This window comes from Callithrix jacchus, chromosome 14 (genome assembly GCF_049354715.1).
Source record: "Callithrix jacchus isolate 240 chromosome 14, calJac240_pri, whole genome shotgun sequence".
Classification (NCBI taxonomy): domain Eukaryota; kingdom Metazoa; phylum Chordata; class Mammalia; order Primates; family Cebidae; genus Callithrix; species Callithrix jacchus.
In genome coordinates this window covers 24,409,519-24,433,257 of record NC_133515.1, presented here as the reverse complement: position 1 = coordinate 24,433,257, position 23,739 = coordinate 24,409,519, and the positions used below count along the sequence as shown (strand labels likewise).

Genomic DNA, 23,739 nt, shown 5'->3' with positions numbered 1-23,739 from the left:
AGAAATTAAAAACCTGGGGTGCACTAGGCTGTCACCAGGAATAAATGAAATCTCTGACAGTAATGTGGTGACTCAAATGCTGAATGGAAGAAAGCACCAGGATGGGATGAGGAGGTTGGGGCAATGCCTGCAGGGCCCTGGAAGTCATCAATGTGCTCAGGTAAACAGTATTTCCACATCTTCCTCCAAAGCTTAGGGACAAGTAAAAATATAATGGAAAGTAAACACTACAACAGAACTACACAGATTAACCATTTTGGAAATCATAATATGGAAAGAAATAAAGTTTCAACTAATATTCTGTAAGAAGAAAACTTACTTCAAAATAAGACAGAATTAAAAACAGTATTCTCTAGATGAGTGGGAGCCATGACAGTTTATGGTGTGTGAGTTCACAGGAAAAACTCACAGGAGACTCTCGGAAATCCTTGCCAGAAGGGGCAGGAAGTTTTTCAGCTAGCTGTGAACCTGCATTGTGCACTGAAATATGGAGTGAAATTTCTACTAGTGAAGCACTATTTGTCCCACGTACCCATTAGTGAGGCCTTGAGAAACCCAGGGTTAGGAAGATACCACCCTGCCCAACAATCTTCCTGGTTTCTCTTAGAAATGGGAGCCTTTATGTGAGCCTGCTTTACAAACTATAAAACTCCTTAGAAGTGTAAGGAATCGATACTATTACCACCATATTCCATTAAAGCCATTTGATTCATAAAAGAGTGACTGAGATGACAAAATTTTTATTTCACAAATTTAATGCTTTCTGGGATCCAGTGATAACACTTTAGGTGAAAGCTTTGTAAACAACAGCAGTTCTTCACCCAAACCAGCACCAGCATATATCACTTCACTGAGACATGATCCAAGCCCAGGAGTTGTGCAGCCTTCTTTCTGGGACTCCTCTTTCTGATGGAACATCCATATCTGCTTCTCCTTGTCAGAATCCAAAAGGTCTTGATACACTATCACAGAGGAATATATCTGAAAATCCAGAGACCTGGACTTAAAATTCAAGAGTCACCCTCTCATTTTTACTTGGAGTATTATTACCAAGTATGTTAAGTAGAGCTTTCTTTATTATTCTTGTAATGATGCCATAGTTCAGCCACACGCTCACGGCAAGGCCCTCTGGGCTATTTTCCACATGGACCCTGGGAGAGGGCACGTAGCCCAGTCTAGCCCTTAGGTCACTGAATGAATATACTGGGAGGCAGCAGGATACCCTTATGTGGAAAGTCCAATAACAGATCCTCCCTGCCCGTTTCAGGCTAAGATTATACCAAGATTTTCTCTGCATGGAGACCAACCTCCAAACCCAAACTAACCTTAAGACAGCATAGTTAACCCAAAGTCAGTGGTGTCGGCTTTCCCCAGTTCTTGGGTAAGGATGACAGGACAGCCTCCTTCAGAGCTGACAGCCAGGGAAGGCCACAGACTCAAAGGTGGAGCTTCTGCCACTCTAACTGTGGTAGAAGAGAAATGGCTTCACAGGCTTGGGTTCGTCATACAAATCCATTATATCCTGTTCCTGAAGGGTGTGAAGGAGACACCAGCAAGAAACATAACTGTTTGAATGTTTCACATTCTCTACGCACTGATATGCCATGTCCAAGATAGCATTCCCTACTCACTCAAGCAGCTTGGAGACCTCTGTTTCATATTACAGGATTGGGGGTCTAGGGGAGGGACAGCGAAAGGTGGGGAGGTTTGGGAGAGATAACATGGGGAGAAATGCCAGATATAGTTGATGGGGGGATGAAGGCAGCAAACCACCTTGCCATATATGTACCTATGCAACAATCCTGCATGATCTGCACATGTACCCCAGAACCTAAAGTACAGTAAAAAAAAATCACACAACTTAAATACTTTTCTAACAAAGCATTGATTGAGCCATCATTTGTTGTTCAGAAACAGAGAAATTTAAAGAATATTTATTTAACAGTTACTGTGAATTCCAAATTAAAACATGGTTATTTTCTGTCAGGTTTCTGCACCCTCAGCACTATTGACATTTTGGGCAAAATAATTCCTTGTTGTCAGGATCTGTCCTGTACAATATAGGATGTTTAGCAGCATCCCAGTTGTCTATCCACTAAATGCAAGTAACACACCCCCATCCCAGGTTGTCACAACCAAAACATCTCCAGACATTGGCAAATGTCCATGGAGCAAAATCATTCCCGGTTGAAAGCCACTGTTTTATATCCTGTCAACAAATTGAGTGGCTGCCTATGCTTATTTCCTGAAAATGATCAAGATGTTCCTGTAGTACACAAAGGCCTGCTTTAATTATCTTTCTTTAATAATGGAAAAATTGCAATTATTAAAGTGTTCATTACAAAGAATTATGTTTGTTCATTTTAAATTGCAATGCATTTTTTGCTGAAACGATGTTTTAATAAGTTCATCTACTTTGGGATAATTAACTGCTAAAATGTCCTTGCTGATTTTACTCTGTGTGTGTGTGTGTGTGTGTGTGTGTGTGTTCTATTGAAGTTAGACATCATCCTTGCCAAATTATTAATATATTTGTAAATTAAAATAAGTCATTTTAGTAGGTTTGTTTCAAAACATCCCTGAAACTTTTTCTTATTCTTTCATAACACATTCGACCCCAAAGAAACCAAAAATAAATATGTGTAGCATAATAAGCATATTGTCTTTTAAAAGATCCTAAAATCTGAGTTTCTATCAAATAAATGAGCTCCTTTCCTAGTCAAGCACTGGCAGGACCTGTCTTGCACACTTACCTTTAGCTGCAGTGCAGGCTGCTCTCCAACCTTAGCACACTTCAGGCAGAGCTTTAGCTCATTCAGTCCCAGGTAGACGAGGTTCCCTCTGTCTTTCTCAAGGGTCTCCACATGTTGGCATGAAATTAAGGCAATAGTGACTGGGAACATGACATGAAAAGTGGTATTCAGGTGCCATTTCGAGGGTGGTATCTCTGAGTCAGAGTTTTAAGGGCAACAGGGGCTGGAATCTGCTAACTGACACTTGCAGTGCACTCAGAGTGGCCATCCTGCCTCTCACCACCTAACCCAACAGCCATCCTATCTTTGGGGAACACTTTCCATTAGAAAAGTCAGTCTTTCATGGATTCAAAAACTAATCCTTATATATTACACTCTTTTGTCCTAGTCTTACTCCTTGAAGTTTCTTAGAATTTGTCTTCCACCGTTTTTCATAGGCTGACCCTTCAGTCTCCCTTAAGCCTTCTCTCTCTTCTCTGACTTCATGACCATAGTCCCAGAACAACATTATGCTCACCCTCTATTCATTATTGTCCATGAGATGATCCTCTCTCTAGATATGTCCAGTTAATAAGCCCACTGTGGAATAAAGGCTGAGCACCAAACACACAACTGCACTGGTCAAAGGGGCTGCCTTTAACAGACCCTGGCTATTCACCTGGAGTCATATGGTGCTTTCTTGGGACTGCTATGAGGGTCCAATCCTGAAGAATACACACCCGATGATTGATATCCTGAATGCTTCTCAGCTGAGGTCTGACAGATTTTAACACTGTTGAGAAAGTCAAAATGTAAATTAGTAAGAATGAAAGCACAGAATATTGTCCCCTTGTCAATTTTTTGCCCTTCCATGAGGATCTTTACCTTTTTCCATTGTGGTGGTGTTGTTTCAGAACTACCAAGGATAGGAGTCCTTTTATGTGCAGACCAACCGCAAGAGAGGACCTGAGTCAGTTCCAAGCCACAGTTTAACCCTGGGTCAGAAGAAGGACTGGTGGCCAGCCCAGCAGTGACCCCCAGTCAGAATCTATATTCCCAGAATTCACCCAATTCCCTTACTTTCTTTGATGCAGTCTACCTCCAGCAGAAGCTGCTGCACCTATGAATTCTGCTCAGGCCTAGACCCAGGAACCCAAATATGACAGAGAGTGCTAAGACCAAAGACCTGGAAGCAAGAAAAAAATCAGAAGTCACCAGACATTTCAGCATAGGCCACACTAATAACCTGTTAAAAAGGACCCTGTATCCCTATCATTATGATGTATGCTTCTACTGCACTCGTGTGTTCTGACAGGCTGTAGCAGGGCCCAGGCCTTTTATCCACATGGGCCAGGAAGGAAGTTATGCCTCATTGGGGGTGGGACTGCCCATTCTAGTTCCTGGTGCCAGAGGATTTAGTAACTCTTTATGTGAATAGCATGGTTAAGACTTATCCAAGCACCCTGAAAAATGAGGGCATGCTAAGCTTTTAAGGGCAGGAAATATAGTCACAGATACTGAGTTGAGAAACACTATGGGACTTCTTCAGGGCCAATGACTCATCTCCAATGCCACAAAATAAAACAATGGAATTATTCCTAAGAATGGGAGCCCCCAGTAGGTGCAAGGTAGACTGAGGAGAGATGGGTCTCTTAAGACCTCTGTAGCTTCTAACCACTCCTAGTCCACAGACTATATTCTTGGCCAATTTCAGGCCAGAAATGCACTGATCCCAGTGACCCTCCCTCCAGCTTTTCAGAGCCACTGTGCATGCTGCTTCTCCACCAAGGGAGTCTTACCATAGCAAAGCCAGCTCCTGAGCACCATAGCCACTTTGATGGACTCTAGATCACTATCTATACTATAATTAGAGTGATGGTTATTTTTAAGTGTCAACTTGACTGGTTTGAGGAATACTTAAAGAACTGGTAATGTATTAATTTGGGATGTGCCTATGAGGGTGTTTCCAGAGAAGATTGGTGTATAATTCAGTATACTAGTGGGAAACATCTGCCCTCAATATAAGTGGGATCCACCCAATTGACCGGGGGCCTAAAGGGCATGAAAAAGGCAAAGTAAAGGTGATTTTCTGCTTCTCCTAGAGCTGGGACATTCTTCTCTCCTGCCCTTGGACATTATAACTCCAGACTTTGAACTCCAAAAATATCAGCATCTCCCAGGTTCTCAGGCTCCTATCCCATACTGAGAATATGCCATTGGCTTCCTAGTTCTGAGGCTTTAGGATTTGAACTGAGCATGTTACCTGCATCCCAGGGTCTCCAGCTGTCATGGGATTTACCAGCCTCCAAAATTGCATGAGCTTATTCCCCTAATAAATCCCCTTTCATACAAGAGATCATCAAAACTTTCATGGAAAATGCATATTATAAAAAATTATGCATTGATTTTGAATCATTTTGCACCAAAATAAACTTGTACTAATTTCTTGTAAGATGTTTGAACAGGATCTAGTTTGAGAGACACTAAGAAAGATGAGACATCAGTTTGAAAAGAGTACCTATCAGAGCAACATGAATTCTAACATTGAAGCAAGAACAAACATCACATTTATGGTGAAACTTGGGTGGACGAATGGTGAAATCTTTGATGGCTTATGATAAGTTTGTGGAGACAATGCTCCAAAGCAATCAGCAGTTTACAATGGATAACTCATTTTAAGAAGTGAGACAATATTGAAGATAGCACCTGCAGCAGCAGACCATCCACATCACTTTGCAAGGAAAAAGTAAATATTTTTGTGCCCTATTTGAAGAGGACTGAAAACTAACAGCAGATACAATAGCCAAGATCATAGACATCTCAATTGTTCAGCCTACACAATTATGACTAAAAAATTAAAGTTGAGGTGTGATGGCTCATGCCTGTAATCCTAGAAACTAGGGAGGCTGAGGCAGGCGGTTCACTTGAGGTCAGTAGTTCAAGATCATCTTGGTCGATAAGGTAAAACCTGTCTCTACTAAAAATACAAAATTTAGCCAGGCGTGGTGCCAGGAGCTTGTAATCTCAGCTACTCTGGAGGCTCGGTAGGAGAATCGCTTGAAATCAGGAGGTAGAGGTTGCAACGAGCCGAGATCACACCACTGCACTCCAGCCTGGGTTACAGAGCAAGACTCCATCTTAAAAAAAATAATTGAAGTTGAGCAAACTTTCACTCAATAGGTACCAAAACCATAGTGCTCAGTTTAGCTGCAGGCAAGAGCAAAGCTTTTAAAGAAAAATCTTAACAAGTGGGATCAAGATCTGAAGAACTGTGACAGGACATGAAACATGGATTTACTAGTATTGTCCTGAAGACAAAGCCCAATCAAAGTAATGGCTACCAAAAGGCAGATGTGGTCCAGACAAAGAAAAAGTGGAGCAGTCAAGAGAAAGGTCATGGCACAGTTTTTTGAGATGCGCAAGGCATTTTTATTGTTGTCTCTCTGCAGGACCAAAGATTGATAATATTTGCCAATTTTGAGAGTGTTTTGAGAAGATTAGCCAGAGCTTTAACAGAAAACTTCCTGGGAAAGCTTTGTCAGACAGTTCTTCACTATAGCAATGCTCCTGCTCATTTCTCTCATCAAAAAAGGGTAATTTTGTGAGAGTTTCAATAGGAAATCATTAGGTATCCACCTTGCAGTGCTGATTTGGCTTCTTCTGACTTCCTTTTATTTCTTAATCTTAAAAAATATTTAAAGAACACCCATTTTCCTTTAGTTAATAATCTAAGAAAAAAGATATTGACATGTTAAATTCCTAAACTCTCAATTCTTTAGGGATTGATTAAATGACTAGAATCATTGTTTGCAAAAATGTGTTAAACTTTATGGAGCTTATGTTGAGAAATGAAATTTATATTTTTTATTTTTATCTATTAATTCCATTTCCACAAACTTCTAAAAGTTTCCTTGTATATCTGTTTATCTATATACACAGTCATCCCTCGGAATTGGTTCCAGGACACCCCCAAACCCAAAATTTGCAGATATACAAGTTTGTCAGTTGACTCTGCAGAACACACTTGTACAAAAAATCAGCCCTCATTATCCACAGGTTCAGCATCCCTCAATGCTAGTTGGTTGAACCTGCATATACAAAGCACTGGGTGGGGGAGACGGGGGGGCGGGGAGAGAGAGAGAGAGAGAGAGAGAGAGAGAGAGAGAGAGAGAGAGAGAGAGAGAAAGTGGGAGAGAGAGTACACATAAACACACTTCCTACTGATTCTGACAAATCCTAACTAATACAGAGGGGAAGGAAGAAGCCTGGCTGCCAGATGCCCCAGTGCTCTGAACTTGCAGTGCCTGATGTTAGGTCTTCAACAAAAGGAAGCTGAGGTAATACTGTTGGTGCTTTGCTCCATACCTTCAACAACCTGAGTTCACAACTGCTGTGGGAAATTCTAACACCTGTCAGCTTCACACTTCTAGGACTTCCATCTCAGGGACAACTTCAGGAAGTGAAGAAACTGGTAGGCAAACGTTCAGCCTCTCCATCCTCTGATAGGATAACACTAAGGTTTCTCAGAATTGCCCTATAATAGTAACAAGATCACCAGCATTTTCTCTATTGAATTTCCTGGAATAATCTCCTAAATGAGCTCCCTGCATCCAGGGTCTGTCTTGGGGAGAACCCAAACTAACATAGTGTTCAGTGCTCAAAAGAAAGATACTTGTATTCAAAATATGTTCATTCAAAATTAGGTTTTGCAACTTTTGGAATTGTGTCCTTGGAGAAATTCTGTCACATCCCTGATCCTCAGATGATTCATGTGAAATGCACTGCACCTTGCTGGGTTGTTATGCAGGTTAAAGAAGAGCATCAAAGCTTCCTATAAGTGACAGCTTCCTGGAGCAACTGACCTAATGAGTCCCCTATGTCTGTCACCAGGCCCCAGATTGACTTGTTTAGGTCAGTCAGCATTTTTGCTGTGACTACCAATAGATCATCTCAGATCGTGACTTTTGTGCCACTTCATCAATGGCCTACGTGGCCAAAAGGAGAATTACCTCCTGTTTACACCCTGTCTCCTTTCCAGATATTCTTACTGCATGATATGATAAATAAAAGGCCATTGAAATCTTGTCCCAGGTAGCCCCACAATCATTCCCTGAGGAGTGTGAAATCATGAATAGCCAAAACTTAAATGTGTAGCAGGTATCACTGAGTCAAAATTAGAATTTGGAATCAGCTGAGCTTATATAGAGGAGCTTCCTCAGGTCTCCATTTCCATAAGATGATTTCTATACTCAAAGAAGAAAGTTCAGAGCCTATGACATCAGCCCCACTCTCTCTAAATATAACTGAATCACATAAATACCTTGGGGAAAGAGGCCAAAGGACTTTCCATAGGCTTGAAGATGAAAACAGCCAAAACATATTGGTTTGGATGCCACACATACTAATGTAAACTCATCTGTGACAACAGCTAAGATGTAGGTCCTTTAAAATGCTTATTTTATTTCATGTCATAGATAACATGGAGCTCTATATGGTCTGGATACTTAGACTACAGTGCCATCAATGGAAGTTGTGAGGGCTGTGGTGATATCAGATTGTGTTGTTATTCACTCAGGATGGCTGGCAAAACATTAAAAAGCATATTAAGGAAAGTTATAGATTATAGTCTCAAACCTTTTGGAAGGCTGAAAGGTTTTATTGGGGCAAGCTTAAGGTGGCTGACCAGTCGATTGAGTTAGGGAGAAGACAGGGACGATCAAAGGCCTTCCCAGTTTAAGTCTGTTTACCCCACATCCCTTTGTCTCCACTCTAACTGTTTACTCATGTAAACTTTGTGCTAGGTGGTCCTCTCAGGGGGAGATCAAAGGGGAATTACCTGTTAACAGGGTTTACTCTGGGCCTGAATCGTAAAGCTTTTATTATTTATATAACCACTCCTTTAATCATGTTAATTATCCACAAGTGTGGTGACTTAGAACCTCTGTTATGAATAAATGTGTGGACAAACAGGGAGTTTTGGTCAATTGGTTGCATTTTCCCCTCTGAAAGTAGCCAAGGGCCATCCCTAGCCCACTTGTATCAATGTAATGGTATGAAGTGCATTCTTCCAGCCTTCCTTGAGTCAGGGTCTGCAGGCCAGACCTCTGCAGGTGGTGGTTGACATCTCAACATTGTCCAAGACCTGTACTTATTTCTCTATAGCATGGAGATAACATCCTCTATAGCCAAAATGGTGAATGCTCCTGAGAAAGGACTCTGAAACAAATATGATGAAGGAAACTTCTCACTCTGCAAGAAAAGAACTCTGTAGGATTAAAGCCTAGAGTTGCAGCCTTCCCTCTCTTTTCAGCTATTCAGAACTAGACCTGTCTTGGGATTTCATTCCTTTGTCCATCCCTATCTATCCTTCATGACTCAGTTCAAGGTTTAATATAATCACCTCTACCCTACAAATTTTTCTTAAATCTTATAGCATAATTTATACCATTTATTTTGGCTGCTATTATGCACATATTGCCAAATCATTAGAAAAAATTGTCCTTGTTGGGTACATCCTTAACACTCAAGATGTAGTTTATGGCTGATACACTGGCATTATCTGGAAGCTTTTCAGAAATGCAGGATCTCAGGCCCTACTCCAGACCTACAGAATCAGGATCTAAAATAAAGGAACATTAAAACCACTACATGTTCTCTGACCACATAGCACTGTAGTGACTACAGTGACCAGGGCAAAGCTTGACAATATAGCTGGTGTGACTACAGTATAGTACCTTATGCTCAGTACTGTAGTCACACCAGCACAAAAGAACAAAGTCAGGGCACAGGGCTGAGGCTGGGAGGGTAACAAGCTCATGAAATCTAGATTGCCTTTCTCCAATCTCTAAGAACCATGGAGATGGCTATCTTGGCACTAAACAAAGGAGAAGCAGGAAAGATAAAAAGAAAAGGGGCCATTTCTGGAGGTCTGTGGCCAGGGACAGACTCTCACAAGGATTCTCACCCTGAATACTCATAGCTCCATTGAACTAAAAACACTCAAACTGTATTCAGTTTAATGTAGGCTAAACGCATTTCACAAAAAGCAAAAAGAAAATCTCTCTGTAGGGGAGAAGAATCACCAAAACACATTTTCAAAGGCACAGTCCATACATAGTTGAAGATCACCAGGAATATGAGTAAACAAGGTCACAAGAACAAGAACAAGAAAAAAGAAACAAAGGAAACAAACAAAACAAGACAGCAGAAAAATACCTACACAAACTTCAGATTTTGTTATTTTTTTACACACAGCTCAAATCAACCATTCTAATCATGTTTAAGAAACAAATGACAAACATAAAAATATTTTTCTAGAACAGAAAACTATGGAAGGTGACAGGTTTGAAGGAGTCAAACAGGACCTCTATAACTATATGATAAGTAAATTAAATTAAATAAACCAATAGCTGTATTTAGCAGCAGGCATCACACACAGTGAAAAGAGAATTAGCAATTTTGAAGACAAATGAGAAGAAATCCAGATTGCAGCACAGGCACAGGAAAGCAGGAAAATACAAAAGAAGGTGGAAAAAATGTGAAGAGGAAAGTGAGAAGGTCTAAGATATTGATTGGATTCCTAAGAGGAAAAATAAAAGTCAGACAGAGTAATTATTTGAAGAGAGAATGGCTGGGTATATTCTCGAACTGATAAAGATACCAATTCACAGGTTGAAAAAACACAATAAATCTCAAATAACATAATTTCCTTGTTGTTGTTGTTATTGTTTTGAGATGAAGTTTTGCTCTTGTTGCCCAGGTTGGAGTTCAATGTCACAATCTCAGCTCACCACAACCTCCGCCTCCTGGGCTCAAGTGATTCTCCTGCCTCAGCCTCCTGGGTAGCTGGGATTATAGGCATGCACCACCATGCCCAGCTAATTTTGTATTTTTAGTAGAGACAGGGTTTCTCCATGAGTCTTGAACTCCCAACCTCAAGTGATCCATCTGCCTTGGCCTCCCAAAGTGCTGGGGTTACATGCATGAGCCACCATGCCCAGCTAAGTTTTTTAAAGATTCACTTCTAAACAGATCAGAATAAAATTTCATAAAACCAAAGGCAAAAGTAGCAGATAATAAAAACTCATTACCTTCAAGGATGCAAAAGACTGACAACTGACTTCTCAGTTGCAACCATGAAAGTCAAAAGGCAGTAGAATGATATCTCAAAATGCAGAAAGGAAAATCTTCCAATGGAACTTCATACTCTGAAAAACTTCTTAAGTTTTCCAGATTAAAGGCAAATCAAGAATATTCTGAGATAAAATTTGTGTGGCCGGTTAAGTATATCAGGCCCCTTCCCTCTTGGAAGGAAAGCAGTTTGTCCTCACAGGGATAAATACATAGTCTGGGTGTGGGTTTGCTCTCTTACATTTATCCTCAGCTGTAACCACTATCCAGTGGCCTATGGAATCCCAACAGGGACTACAAATCAACATAGCATCTAACCAAAACACTAACCCTATGGTGAAGGAAGAGCTGAAACAGGTCCATAATCATTAAGTTCATTTAATGGAATGCTAGTACATTTTTAATAACTGGCTCTCCAGAAAAAAATAACAAAACAAAACAAAAAACCTGATTTGCAGTATTTATCAATTTCCTTGATGTAAATACCCCTATAATGGGCCATTTCAAGCGCCAACTGGCTCAAAAAATCCTGAAAAAGTAGTAATTAACCCCTGAAAGTCAATTACTGCTCCACTACTTCCCTGGACTCACTGATCAACCCAAAAGTAGCAAATCTGATGGAGCACTGAGTGGACTACTGAAAGTATACATGAAGCACCATGTAAGTGATAACACTCCGGAAGGATGGGCTGCTATCCATCAGGATGCAGTATATGTAAGAGAAGATATAGCTCCTTTTACACCTAAAGACAGAGGGGAATATGTGTGCAATATTTGTGGAACCCAGGTGATCCATTGGACACCTCTTGGTATTCCTTTGCCTAACTAACTGTGAATAGACATGCAGCAACCTCAGCTCAAGAAGTATATGCTTGCCAGAGTGAGGGGTTTGACCACACCCCCAGAAAAGCCACTAAAACCTGCCAAGCTATTAGCTTAGGGTAAAGGAAATTTAGAATAGACAGTGGAGGCAAGAGATGATGAGAACAAATTGTTGGCCCAACTATAGAAATGGGTGCTGTAGTCCATTCACTAACATTCCTCTGCTAAGTTTCCCTTCAGGAAGACACCCATGGGAAACATGGAGGATCTGCTTCCAAACATAGATAGAAGATGGGGTCCATGTAGCATAAGAATGGATTGTGAGCATTGAGGTGAGACTCTCAGCCTTCCCTTTAAGAGAACCTGTTACAAGGATAACAGTTGGAAGACAACCTCCAGCTGTAACAATTTTGCATCCGTTGGACAGCTCCTGGTCAAAGATGGCAGCCTTTCCTGCTGATGTGGAATGCCTTTACAGCCAACCTTTGCTCTAGGGCTTTCCCATCTGCCAGGTTGAGACTTTCTCAGAGCTTCACATCTTCCCTGCAGTCTGAAGCTCTTCCAAACTACTCCTCCTTCCTTGTCTCATTTTTTTTTTTCAAATGCAGTCTTGCTCTGTTGCCCAAGCTGGAGTTCAGTAGCATGATCTCAGCTCACTGCAGCCTCTGCCTCCTGGGTTCAAGTGATTCTCCTTCCTCAGACTCCCAAGTAAGTGGAACTATAAGTGCACACTGCCATGCTTAGCTATTTTTTGTATTTTTAGTAGAAGTGGGGTTTCATTATGTTGGCCAGGCTGGTCTCGAACTCCTGATCTCAAGTGATCTGCCTTGGCCTCCCAAAGTTCTGGGATTACAGGCATGAGCCACCACACCCAGCCTTTTCTTCTCTCTTTATTTCATTGGTGTCAGTCTTGCTTCACAGTCTAAATGCTCTCCCTGCCTACTCCTGATCCCTCTCTTTTTTTGTCCTTCAGGCATGTCTCCCATTAAGTCTCTTGACGTCTTCTCATCAAAGAACTCAAACTGATGTGACATACCACCATGAATGAATCCCAAGGATGTGAATAAGCAAGATGTAAAAGAATGCATACAGTATTATTTCATTTATATAAAGTTTAAAGCATACAAAACTAAATAATATCTATTTTAGAGGCATATACATAGATGATAAAACTATAACAAAATTTAAGAGAATATTTACCATCAAATTTAGGATGACAGTTACATCTGTGGGAAGGAAGAGAAGAGGATACAATAGAGGATGGGCATCCAATTCTTCCAAAGCTTCTAGTTCTGTTTATTCAGCTGGATGATGAGTTTATACAAGGTCCCTTCAGACCTTGGATATATTTGTTACAAATATTCCTTCTAACCTACTCTACTCAGTACTTATTTTAGACCATAGAAAGAAAATGGGTCCTAGAGCAATTGCCTGGATTTCCTAGAAATAATTACGATAATACAACAACAAGCATTATTGTTTATTGTCTTTCAACTGTTTTTGATATTTACCTTCATGTTTATTTATTGAGTTTATTGTCATTTATTGAGTGTTTACATAATCTCATTACTTAATTAAATTCTTATAGAATCTTTTTTAAAAGTCACATGTAAATCTAAACAAACAAAATAAACCAAAATAATAAATATTTAAAAGACAGAAACAAATCAGACATCTGTAACACAGATGAAAAAATAAAGTCAGTCATATGAGAAAGCCAGAAAGTCTTTTATCTAAATATTGCAGAAAGAAAAACTAAAATAAAATCCTTTATGATGATTTTAAGTGTAAATATACTATATCAAAATTTAAAGACATGGACCCACAAAGAATGAAAACACATAGTCCGTCTTCATAGACTTGGACTCTAATCCAAGGCAATCTCAGAGTAAGGTCCCACAGGCATAGTGATGGTGCATCCTTCCAGTGCAGAAAAGGAGGGTTGCTTTCCCAGTCTATGGCTTCCAACCCATTAACAAAATTGACAATCACAATTTGCCTAAAACAGAAAGAGTATTAATAACAAAAGGAAAATATATTAAACTCAAATATCAAGGGGTAGACAACTTACTTGAAAATAGTTCACCCAAAGACCATGACCACAGCCTGAGTTTTCCATATGGTACAACAACAAACTTTTTCATCAATCATCTTGGTTCTGCTATTTTCATCTCCAGAAACAAAAGCTTCACATAAATGTATTCTGTTTTCTCAGGCCACCACCTCCTAGGAAGGGTTAGACTAATAGTGATGACTCATTCTGTAAGCTGGCTCACACCATTATGGGTGGGAGGTAGTTCATCACTGTAATGCTGAGGTAAGCTGGCCTTTCTGTAACCCCCATGCCTCCCTGTGGTGAATGACATGTGACTGCACCTCTTAGAGCTCAGAAACTACATTTGGTTTCCAATCCACATAACAGAGGAAGATTCCAGAGTAGTAAGGAAACAAGCTTGTACATGGACTCCTGCTCATGGCATCTTATGTAATTAGAGAAATGTTATATTGCCACTGGAAGACAGCCCAACCAATATGGAAGCACAATTTTCAAATATTCATTGAAGTTGTACTGGCACATAATTTTAAAAGTTAGTGAAGGAGGCAAGTCTTGTTATAAAACAGAATAGTTATTTCCTGCTGTTCAGAGAAAACCAGTTTTTATTCTTTTAATTGTTTTTGTATTTACCTCCACATTTTGAAGTACTATGAGTGTGGTGCTACTTCTTGATTTTTAAGTTTGAGCCACTATATGTAAACATCCTTCCATGGAAAGTAGTTTTAATTATCATACACAACTCATCTAACTTCCTGTTACACAAACATACACACACTCATTCATCCATGCATCCCTCCAAATATTTACATTATAATTTTGGATAGAGTATACACTATTATCACAATATAAACATTATGGACAACTAGGCCATATAGTAAATTATGATTACATTTCATCTCCTGAATCACTTAATGTTTTCTTTAGAATTAAAAACTGCTGGTGGGGCCAAGATGGCCAATTAGAAGCAGCTGCCATGTGTGGCACTCGTAAAAAAGAACAAAAAGGGGTGAGTAAATACAGCACCTTCAACTGAAATATCCAGGTACTCACATTGGGGTTGATCAGGGAAATAACATGACTGACAGAGAACAAAGGAAAGCAGGGCGAGGTGTTGGTCCACCTGGTAGTGACACAGAGCCAAGGCAAGCTGGAAACCATGCTTCTTCCATGAATCTTTGCAACCCTCAGACCAGGAGGTGGAGTGAGCTCACACCACCAGGACCTGGGATCTGACACAGAGCTGTGTGAAGCCTCCACACAGTAGCTGCACAGGCATGCAGAGAGATTCAGGAGCTTTACATACTCCATCAGGCCAGGTGCAGTGGCTCACACCTGTAATCTCAGCAGTTTGGGAGGACAAGGCATGAGAATCACTTGAGCCCGGGAGTTTAAGACCAGTCTGAGCAACATAGTGAGACCTTGACTCTATAAAAAATTTTTAAAAATTAGCTGAGAGTGGTGGTGCACACCTGTGGCACCAGCTAATTGGGAGGCTGAGGCAAGAGGATTACTTGATCCCAGAAGGTTGCAGTGAGCCATGATTGCACCATTGTACTCCTCCAACCTGGGCAACAAAGTTAAGACCCTATCTCTAAAACAACAACTCAAAACAATAACAGTGGTTTAATTCTTCCTTTGGCATTTTGGCATCTAGGTAAAACTTGTCTTTCTCTATGAAGTCTACTATGTCTGGTCTAGTTTCAAAAAGTATAAACACTCTGAAATTAAAACATGAAGTATTAAGAATACAAGATGATGCAGGGGGCAAAAACCATGAATGAGGTAGTCAACAGTGTGGCTTATATGACTCCCACCCCCACCACCTCACACTTCCCAGAGGCACACTCAGGAAGCCACTGGCAGCCACTGCACAAGGGTGCTCCAAGATTACATATCACCTGAGCCTAAGAGTTCTTTGAAATAGTAACCTAACCCAACTCCAAGCTGGGCTGTTTTCTCCAAAGGAATTCCAACTGTCATCTACAATAGAATTTCTGTGCAAGTCAGCCCCAGATCCAAACTTGGACATAGTTTCTCCAAGCAGCAGTGATGTTTGGAGATTAATACTGAAAGCTGTGCTTTGTCTAAATATCATCAAGAAGCTGCTGCAGCTCTTCATCTTCAAACCACCCCTCCGAGCCTGAAACTGGACTCCTCAGCAGTCTCTGGACAAAGGTTAGCCAAACAGACCAACTCAAATTTATGAAGCTTTTTCTAGAGTAACAGGATATAAACACTGGAAATGGTCTCTCTGTTTTCAAAACCAGTGAAACAGCCTGTGTAGTTTCATGTTTTCATGAAGACTTCTGAGAATTCTTGTTCATCCTCTGTACTCTCATTTTGTTGCTTTCAATGTTCCAGAAGCATATGAATTTCTGAATTTAAAAGTGTCTCTGCTGTTTCAAACTCTTTAGGAAAGATGAGCTGTGAAGTGTCCTCCTCTATGTCGCCAGCCTGTAGATTGCTGCCGCCTGCTGCCACCACTGTGCTTGCCACTGTTGTACTGGCCTGAGCACAGAAAGTCAACACCAAGATAAAAGTATGCTAAATTGCAGGGTCTTTATTGCTGGTGGCCATGAAGGACTCACGTCTCTCCAACCCGTGGCCCCGAAAGGAGGGTGTCAAAACCTTTTATACCTGTAAAACCACCTCAGGAGTGAGAGTGAGGGGCAGGGGTGGGGGTAAGGGGCTTCAGACGTTCTGAGGGCTAGTGGATTCTGTAAATCACCTCTTGGGTGGAGATGAGGGTGCGGGACTCTGGACATTCCAAGGGCCAGGGGACTTTTGACATTCTGATTGTTACTTAAGTGGTTCACAAAAATCAAGATTAGCATTTGTTTACACATTGTGTAGGGTGGCAATTACAGTCTTAATTACAGTCCTTAATTACTTATTCACATTTGGGTTATAGAGAGCAGTTTCAACAGAAAGCTGAGGTATGGTTGAGGTATGCAGGTTTATGGGGCTTTTTACCATGTCACAGCTAAAGGTCCAAAGAAACCAAATTCTTCAATGAGTAATAGCCTACAGCTTGTGCTTCTCAAAGCAAAAGTATGTGCTATAGCAAATGTGTAAAAACCAGATGTGGACCAGGCTATTCATCTGAAAATGAGGATATTGCTCGTCATAGGGATCCTCCATGATTTCATATACCATGGCATAATACAGTATTTCTCACATGTGATGGGTAAGTCAGAGAGCCCACATAAATCTGTGTTTTCTGGGTTCCACATGCTTTCTATGCGATTATTATAAATTAATGTTTTCATTTTGATTATACTTTGTTATCAGAGCCTCTTCTGTATCACCAGAATGAATATCTTACCCTTGAGCCCAGCCACATTATGTTAGGACTAATATTTGAGCTTTGTTTGAGCTCACATTTGTGCCAAGTGAAAGGCCGAGGTATCAGTTCCTGAACAAACAAAGCATTTCACAGTAGAGAAAAAAGGTGATAATACAAAATCATCACACAGCTTGTAGCAGGATGGAGATGCTGTAACACTTACAATCATAATCATGTTGCAAGCAAATGTGACATCATCTTTCAATTAATAATGCAAACTGGCAGCTGTAATGACCTGCTGCCATTGATTAGCAGTGAGTATAGGAGTAAATATCCAATGACTAATTCTTCTACTTAATATTCCAGAATTAATTAGCTTTTATACCTATTTTAATGTTGATTTTTATAAAACTACAGCTGAGGAAGAAAACATTAGAGGAGAGTAGCAGAGCAAGGAGATAGTCGGACTTTGCGTTAATCATCCAACACAGAAACATCAATTTGATCAACTATTCATGCCCCAAAAAATCACAAGAACAAAGGAAACCAGATGAGAGATCACAGTACTTGATTTTAGCATGATAATAATAAGACATACATTGAAGAGAACAGAAAGGACAGTTTTACATTACTCACATCATCCCTTCCACAACGTCAGGCAGTGTAGTACAGACAAAGACATTATCTCTTTGGGTAAAGGAAAGAAAAAGGAATTTAGGTTAAGACTTCACCTTGGAACTCAGTACAAGGCCTGCCACAGTAAAATCCACCACTGGACAAACCACTTAATCCCTACCACCAGGCTTATACCTGTAGATGGAGCCTCTACCCCAGCACCAGTGAGTTGGATTTGAGTTTGACACAAGTCACGCCAGCAGTGAGCATGCCATAGTGGCCGTGTTCTTGAGCATGCCTTCCCTAGTGGTATGCTGGTCTCAGAGACTATAAGTTTTGGATGTGACCCATGCTGCCTCAGCCTCTGCTGCCAAAAGATTCTGGTCATGGTGGTCCTGGACTTAGAGCAGCTTCTAGTGCTGCAATTGCTGAAGTGGTCACAGTCTTAAGGGACTTCACCAGTCAAACTTCTCTGAATCTTTAGGCAGGCTTACTGCTAAAGAAAGCTCTCAGACAAAGCCAGATTGCAAAGACTAGATAAGGTACCTACATCAATGCACAGACATCTACAAATGGCTACAAGAATCAAGATAAATCAGGGAAAGATTACTTCAACAAGCAGACAAAACAAGGTGCCAGTGAATGGCCCTAGAGAAATGGAGATTGGAGAACTGCCTGACAAGGAATTCAAGACACCTGTTTAAAGGAAACTTAGCAAACTTAAAGAACATACAGAAAAACAGTTCAAAATTTTGTCAGAGAAATTTAACAAAGATAGTGAAATAACATAAAAACTCAAACAGAAATCCTGGAGCTGAGAAGAGAAAAAAACCAAAATACAATAGAGACCATCCATAGCAGAATTGATCAAGAACAGGAAAAGAATCAGTGAACTCAGAGACAGGGTAATTCAAAGTAGACAGTCAGTGGAGAAAAAGGAATCAAAATAAATTTGAAGAAAGCTTATAGGATTTATAAGGTAACATCAAAAGAGCAAATGTATGGGTTACTGGTACTCAAGAGGGAGTAAAGAAACAGAAAGGAAGAGAATAACAATGGACAACTTTCCAAACCTGGAGAAAGATATAAACATCCAAGTACAGGAAGGTCAAAGATCTCTAATCAAATTTAACCCAAATAAGACTATCCCACAACATATAATAATCAAACTGTCAAATACAAAAAGAGTATCCTGAAAGTAGGAAGGGAAAAGAAGCAAATAACATAATATAGAAGTTTGCTCAACAGCAAACTTCTCAACAGAAACCTCATAGGCCAGGAGAAAATAGAATGACATATTTAAAATGCTGAAAGAAAAAAATCTGCCAACCAAGAATATTCTAATTAGCAAAGCTGTATTTCAAAATGATGGTGAGATAAAGATTTTTCAGACATACAAAAGCTGAGGGAACTCGTCACCACCAAACCTGTCTTAAAAGAAATGCTAAAGGGAGTTCTGCAGATTAAAAAAAGATGCAAATGAATAACACAAAAACATCTGAAAGAATATAACTCATTGGTAAAAGTAGGTACATAATCAAACTCTGAATACTCTATTAACATAATGGTAGTTTGTAAATCACTTATAAATTTAGTATGAAGGTTAAAAGACAAAACTATTATAAATAATAACTATACAAATTTCTCAAAGAATATTCAATATAAAAGATATAAGCCATGATATCAAAAATTAAGAATTATGACTGAGAGAGGACTGACATTTAAAAGTAGAAATTTTTGCAATCAAATTTAAGTTGTCATCAGTTAGAAATAACCTGTTGCAACCATAAAAAGTTTTGTAAGCCTCATAGTAACCACAAGGCAAAAACCTATGCACTAAAAATAAAAATCAGGAATAAAAGTATACGACTAAAGAAAATTAGCTACAAAGGAAGACAGCAAGAAAAAAAGAAAGAAAAAAAGGATCCACAAAACAACTAGAAAACACTAACAAAATGGCAGGAGTAAGTTCTTACCATTAATAATTACCTTAAATATAAATGAACTAAATTACCCAATAAAAAGACATAGAGTAGCTGAATATTAAAAAAAAAAGACCCAACTTCCACTGCTAACAAGAGACTCACTTCATCTATAAGGATACATGTACAATGAAAGTGAAAGGGTGGAAAAAGATGTTCTATGCATAGGGAAACCAAAAGAGAGCAGAAGTAGCTATAGTTATATTGGATAAAATAGATTTTAAATGGGGTGGACTCAAGATGGCGTGGTGAGAACAACCCAGGATTGAAGCTCTTGGTGAATGCACGAAGAGGGTGAGTCAGGGCTGCATTTCCAGACGGATCTTTGTTGCCCACAGAATGGGGAAATTCCCAGGTATAAAAGAGACATGGGACGCCAGACAGAGGTTTTGGCCGGTGCAGCTGGCGGCTGGTGCTGTAGCGCAGCAGCGCTACACAGCGCTCCGCACAAAGCGCACTGGTCCGGGTGCCCTGTTGAACTGGCAATCAGAGACTTGAGAGGGCTGAACTTGAGATTGAATGGGACTTGGACAGTGAACCAGGCCAGGAGATTCCAGGGAAACAGCGTTTGGGGTAGCACAGTGGGACAAACAAAATGGCGATTCCAAACGCTCCGGGTGGAGAGGTTCCCTGAGGGCACAGCTGAACCCAGGACAGTGCAGCTCTGTGGGGGAGGGACGTCCGCCATTACCGAGGCAATCCACCCCTACTGAGGTACACACCCATTACTGACGCAGCCTGTTGTTGCCAAGGTAACCCGCTACAACAGAGAGACTCTGCTGCAGGGAGTAGCCCGTGGAAGCAGGGCGGAGACCGCAGCAGCAGGGCAGAGCCTGCAGCAACAGGGTGAACCTCACACCAGCAGGGCGGGGCCTTGACAGGCAAATAGTGACTAGACTGCCTCCTAGCTGCGCAGGACAGCACAAGGGACACTCACAAAGAAAGCCCCAACCCCCCTGAGACAGAGCATCTGAGAAAAAAGGTTCTTTTTAATGAGTTCTGCTGCAGCAGAATTAAACGTAGCAGCCTAACAGCCCTGAATGAACAACAGAGCTCACAGCTCAGCACTTGAGCTCCTATGAAGTACAGACTGTCTCCTCAAGCAGCTCCCTGACCCCTCTATATCCAAAAGACTGACATTTGGCAGGCATCATTCTGGAACAAAGATAGCAGAAGAAGAAACTGGTAGCATCCCTCACTGTTCTGCAGCTGCTATAGGTGCACCCCAGACAAGCAGGGCCTGGAGTGGACCTCAGCAGTCATATAGTGGAGGGGCTAGACTGGTAGAAGGAAAACCAAGTAACAGAAATACTTTATCATCAACAATCTGGGCGTCCATCAGAGACCCAATCGAAAAGTCAGCAACTACACAGACGACAGGTGGATAAATCCACAAAGATGGGAAGAAACCAGCGCAAAAAGGAGAAAAACACCCGAAACCAGAACAACTCGCCTCCTAGAAAGGACCAAAACTCCTCACCAGCAAGGGAACAAAGCTGGACGGAGAAAGACTGTGATGAAAAGACGGAATTAGACTTCAGAAGGTGGATAATAAAAATCAATGTGCAAAAATCACAAGCATTTCTCTACACCAATAACAGACTTAAAGAAAGCCAAATCAAGAACGAACTGCCATTCACAATTGCTACAAAAAGAATAAAATACCTAGAAATACAACTCACAAGGAACGTAAGGGACCTCTTCAAGGAGAACTACAAACCACTGCTCAACGAAATCAGAGAGGACACAAACAGATGGAGAAACGTTCCATGTTCATGGTTAGGAAGAACTAATATCGTGAAAATGGCTATACTGCCCAAAGTAATTTACAGAATCAACGCTATCCCCATCAAGCTACCATTGACTTTCTTCACAGAACTGGAAAAAACCACCATGAACTTCATATGAAACCAAAAGAGAGCCCGCATAGCCAAGTCAATTCTAAGCAAAAAGAACACAGCGGGGAGCATCACACTACTGGATTTCAAACTATACTACAAGGCTACAGTAATCAAAACAGCATGGTACTGGTATCAAAACAGAGATATAGACCAATGGAACAAAACAGAGGCATTGGAGGCAACACAACATATCTACAACCATACAATCTTTGATAAACATGACAAAAACAAACAACTGGGGAAAGGATTCCTTGTTTAACAAATGGTGTTGGGAAAACTGGCTAGCTATGTGCAGAAAGCAGACTGGACCCCTTCCTGACACCTTACACTAAAATTAACTCCAGATGGATTAAAGAGTTAAACATAAGACCTGGCACCATAAAAACCCTAGAAGAAAATCTAGGCAAAACCATCCAGGACATAGGAGTAGGCAAGGACTTCATGAACAAAACACCAAAAGCATTGGCAACAAAAGCCAAAATAGACAAATGGGACCTAATCAAACTGCACAGCTTCTGCACAGCAAAAGAAACAGTTACTAGAGTGAATCAGCAACCAACAGAATGGGAAAAAATTTTTGCAGTTTACCCATCTGACAAAGGGCTGATATCCAGAATTTACAAAGAACTCAAACAGATTTACAGGAAAAAAACAAACAAGCCCATTCAAAATTGGGCAAAGGATATGAACAGATACTTTATGAAAGAAGACATATATGAGGCAAACAATCATATGAAAAAATGCTCACTGTCACTGGTCATCAGAGAGATGCAAATCATAACCACACTGAGATACCATCTCACGCCAGTTAGAATGGCAATCGTTAAAAAATCTGGAGACAATAGATGCTGGAGAGGATGTGGAGAAAAAGGAACACTTTTACACTGTTGGTGGGAGTGTACATTAGTCCAACCATTGTGGAAGACAGTGTGGCAATTCCTCAAGGCCTTAGAAATAGAAATTCCATTTGACCCAGCAATCTCATTACTGGGTATATATCCAAAGGACTATAAATCGTTCTACTATAAGGACACATGCACACGAACGTTCATTGCAGCACTGTTTACAATAGCAAAGACCTGGAATCAACCCAAATGACCAATGATGATAGACTGTATTGGGAAAATGTGGCACATATACACCATGGAATATTATGCAGCAATCAGAAATGATGAGTTTGTGTCGTTTGTAGGGACATGGATGAATCTGGAGAACGTCATCCTCAGCAAACTGACACAAGAACAGAAAATGAAACATCGCATATTCTCACTCATAGGAGGGTGATGAAAAATGAGAACACATGGACACAGAGAGGGGAGTACTAAACACTGGGGTCTATTGGGGGGAAAAGGGGAGGGCCAGTGGGAACGGGAGGTGGGGAGGGATAGCCTGGGGAGAAATGCCAAATGTGGGTGAAGGGGAGAAAGCAAGCAAAACACACTGCCATGTGTGTACCTATGCAACTGTCTTGCATGTTCTGCACATGTACCCCAAAACCTAAAATGCAATAAAAAAATTGACAAACTGTAAGCTAGACTAAGAAAAAATGAGAAGATTCAAATAAATAAAATCAGGGAAGAAATGTTACAGCTGATATCACTGAAATACAAAGAATCATAGAGACTACTATGAACAAGTATATGCCAGTGAATTGGAAAACCTTGAAGAAATAGATAAATTCCTGGGCACATAAAGCCTACCACTATTGAAATGTGAAGAAATAAAAAGCCTGAGCAGGCTTTAAGAAAGGAGATTGAATCAGCAGTTTAAAAGTCTCCCATCAAAGAAAAGCTCAGGACCTAATGGCGTCACTCCTGAATTCTATTAAACATTTAGTGAAGAACTAACACCAAGCCTTTTCAAACTACTTTACAAAGTTGGAGAGAATGCAATTCTTCCAAATTGATTCCACAAGGCCAGCATCATCCTGATGCCAAAACCAGACAAGAACATAACCAGAAAAGAAAACTACAGACCAATATCCCTAAAGAACATAGATGCAAAATTCCTTAACAAACTCCTAGCAAACCAAATCCAATGGCAAATTAAAAAGATTATTCCCCATAACCAAGTGGGAATCATCTCAGGTATGCAAGAATGGTTCAATATACACAAATCAATAAATACAATATACCACATAAACACAATAAAAGAAAAAATATATAATCATTTCAATAGATGCAGAAAAAAAATTTGACAAAATTCAACACATCTC

The 23,739-nt window shown here is 40.4% G+C and overlaps 1 protein-coding gene and 1 pseudogene across 1 annotated transcript; both read right to left on the bottom strand.

Annotated features, from left to right (window-relative positions):
• Positions 1 to 1,281: 1,281 nt before the first annotated feature.
• IL36A (interleukin 36 alpha) lies at positions 1,282 to 3,627 on the bottom strand. Its single transcript, XM_003734694.5, is given in 5 exon segments — positions 1,282 to 1,417; positions 1,419 to 1,528; positions 2,754 to 2,893; positions 3,412 to 3,525; positions 3,618 to 3,627. Coding segments are annotated over 5 exon segments (465 nt in total). The 3' UTR covers positions 1,282 to 1,326.
• A 12,127-nt stretch (positions 3,628 to 15,754) lies between these two features.
• LOC108588105 (DNA-directed RNA polymerase II subunit RPB4 pseudogene) lies at positions 15,755 to 17,083 on the bottom strand (annotated as a pseudogene).
• Between the last annotated feature and the right edge of the window lie 6,656 nt (positions 17,084 to 23,739).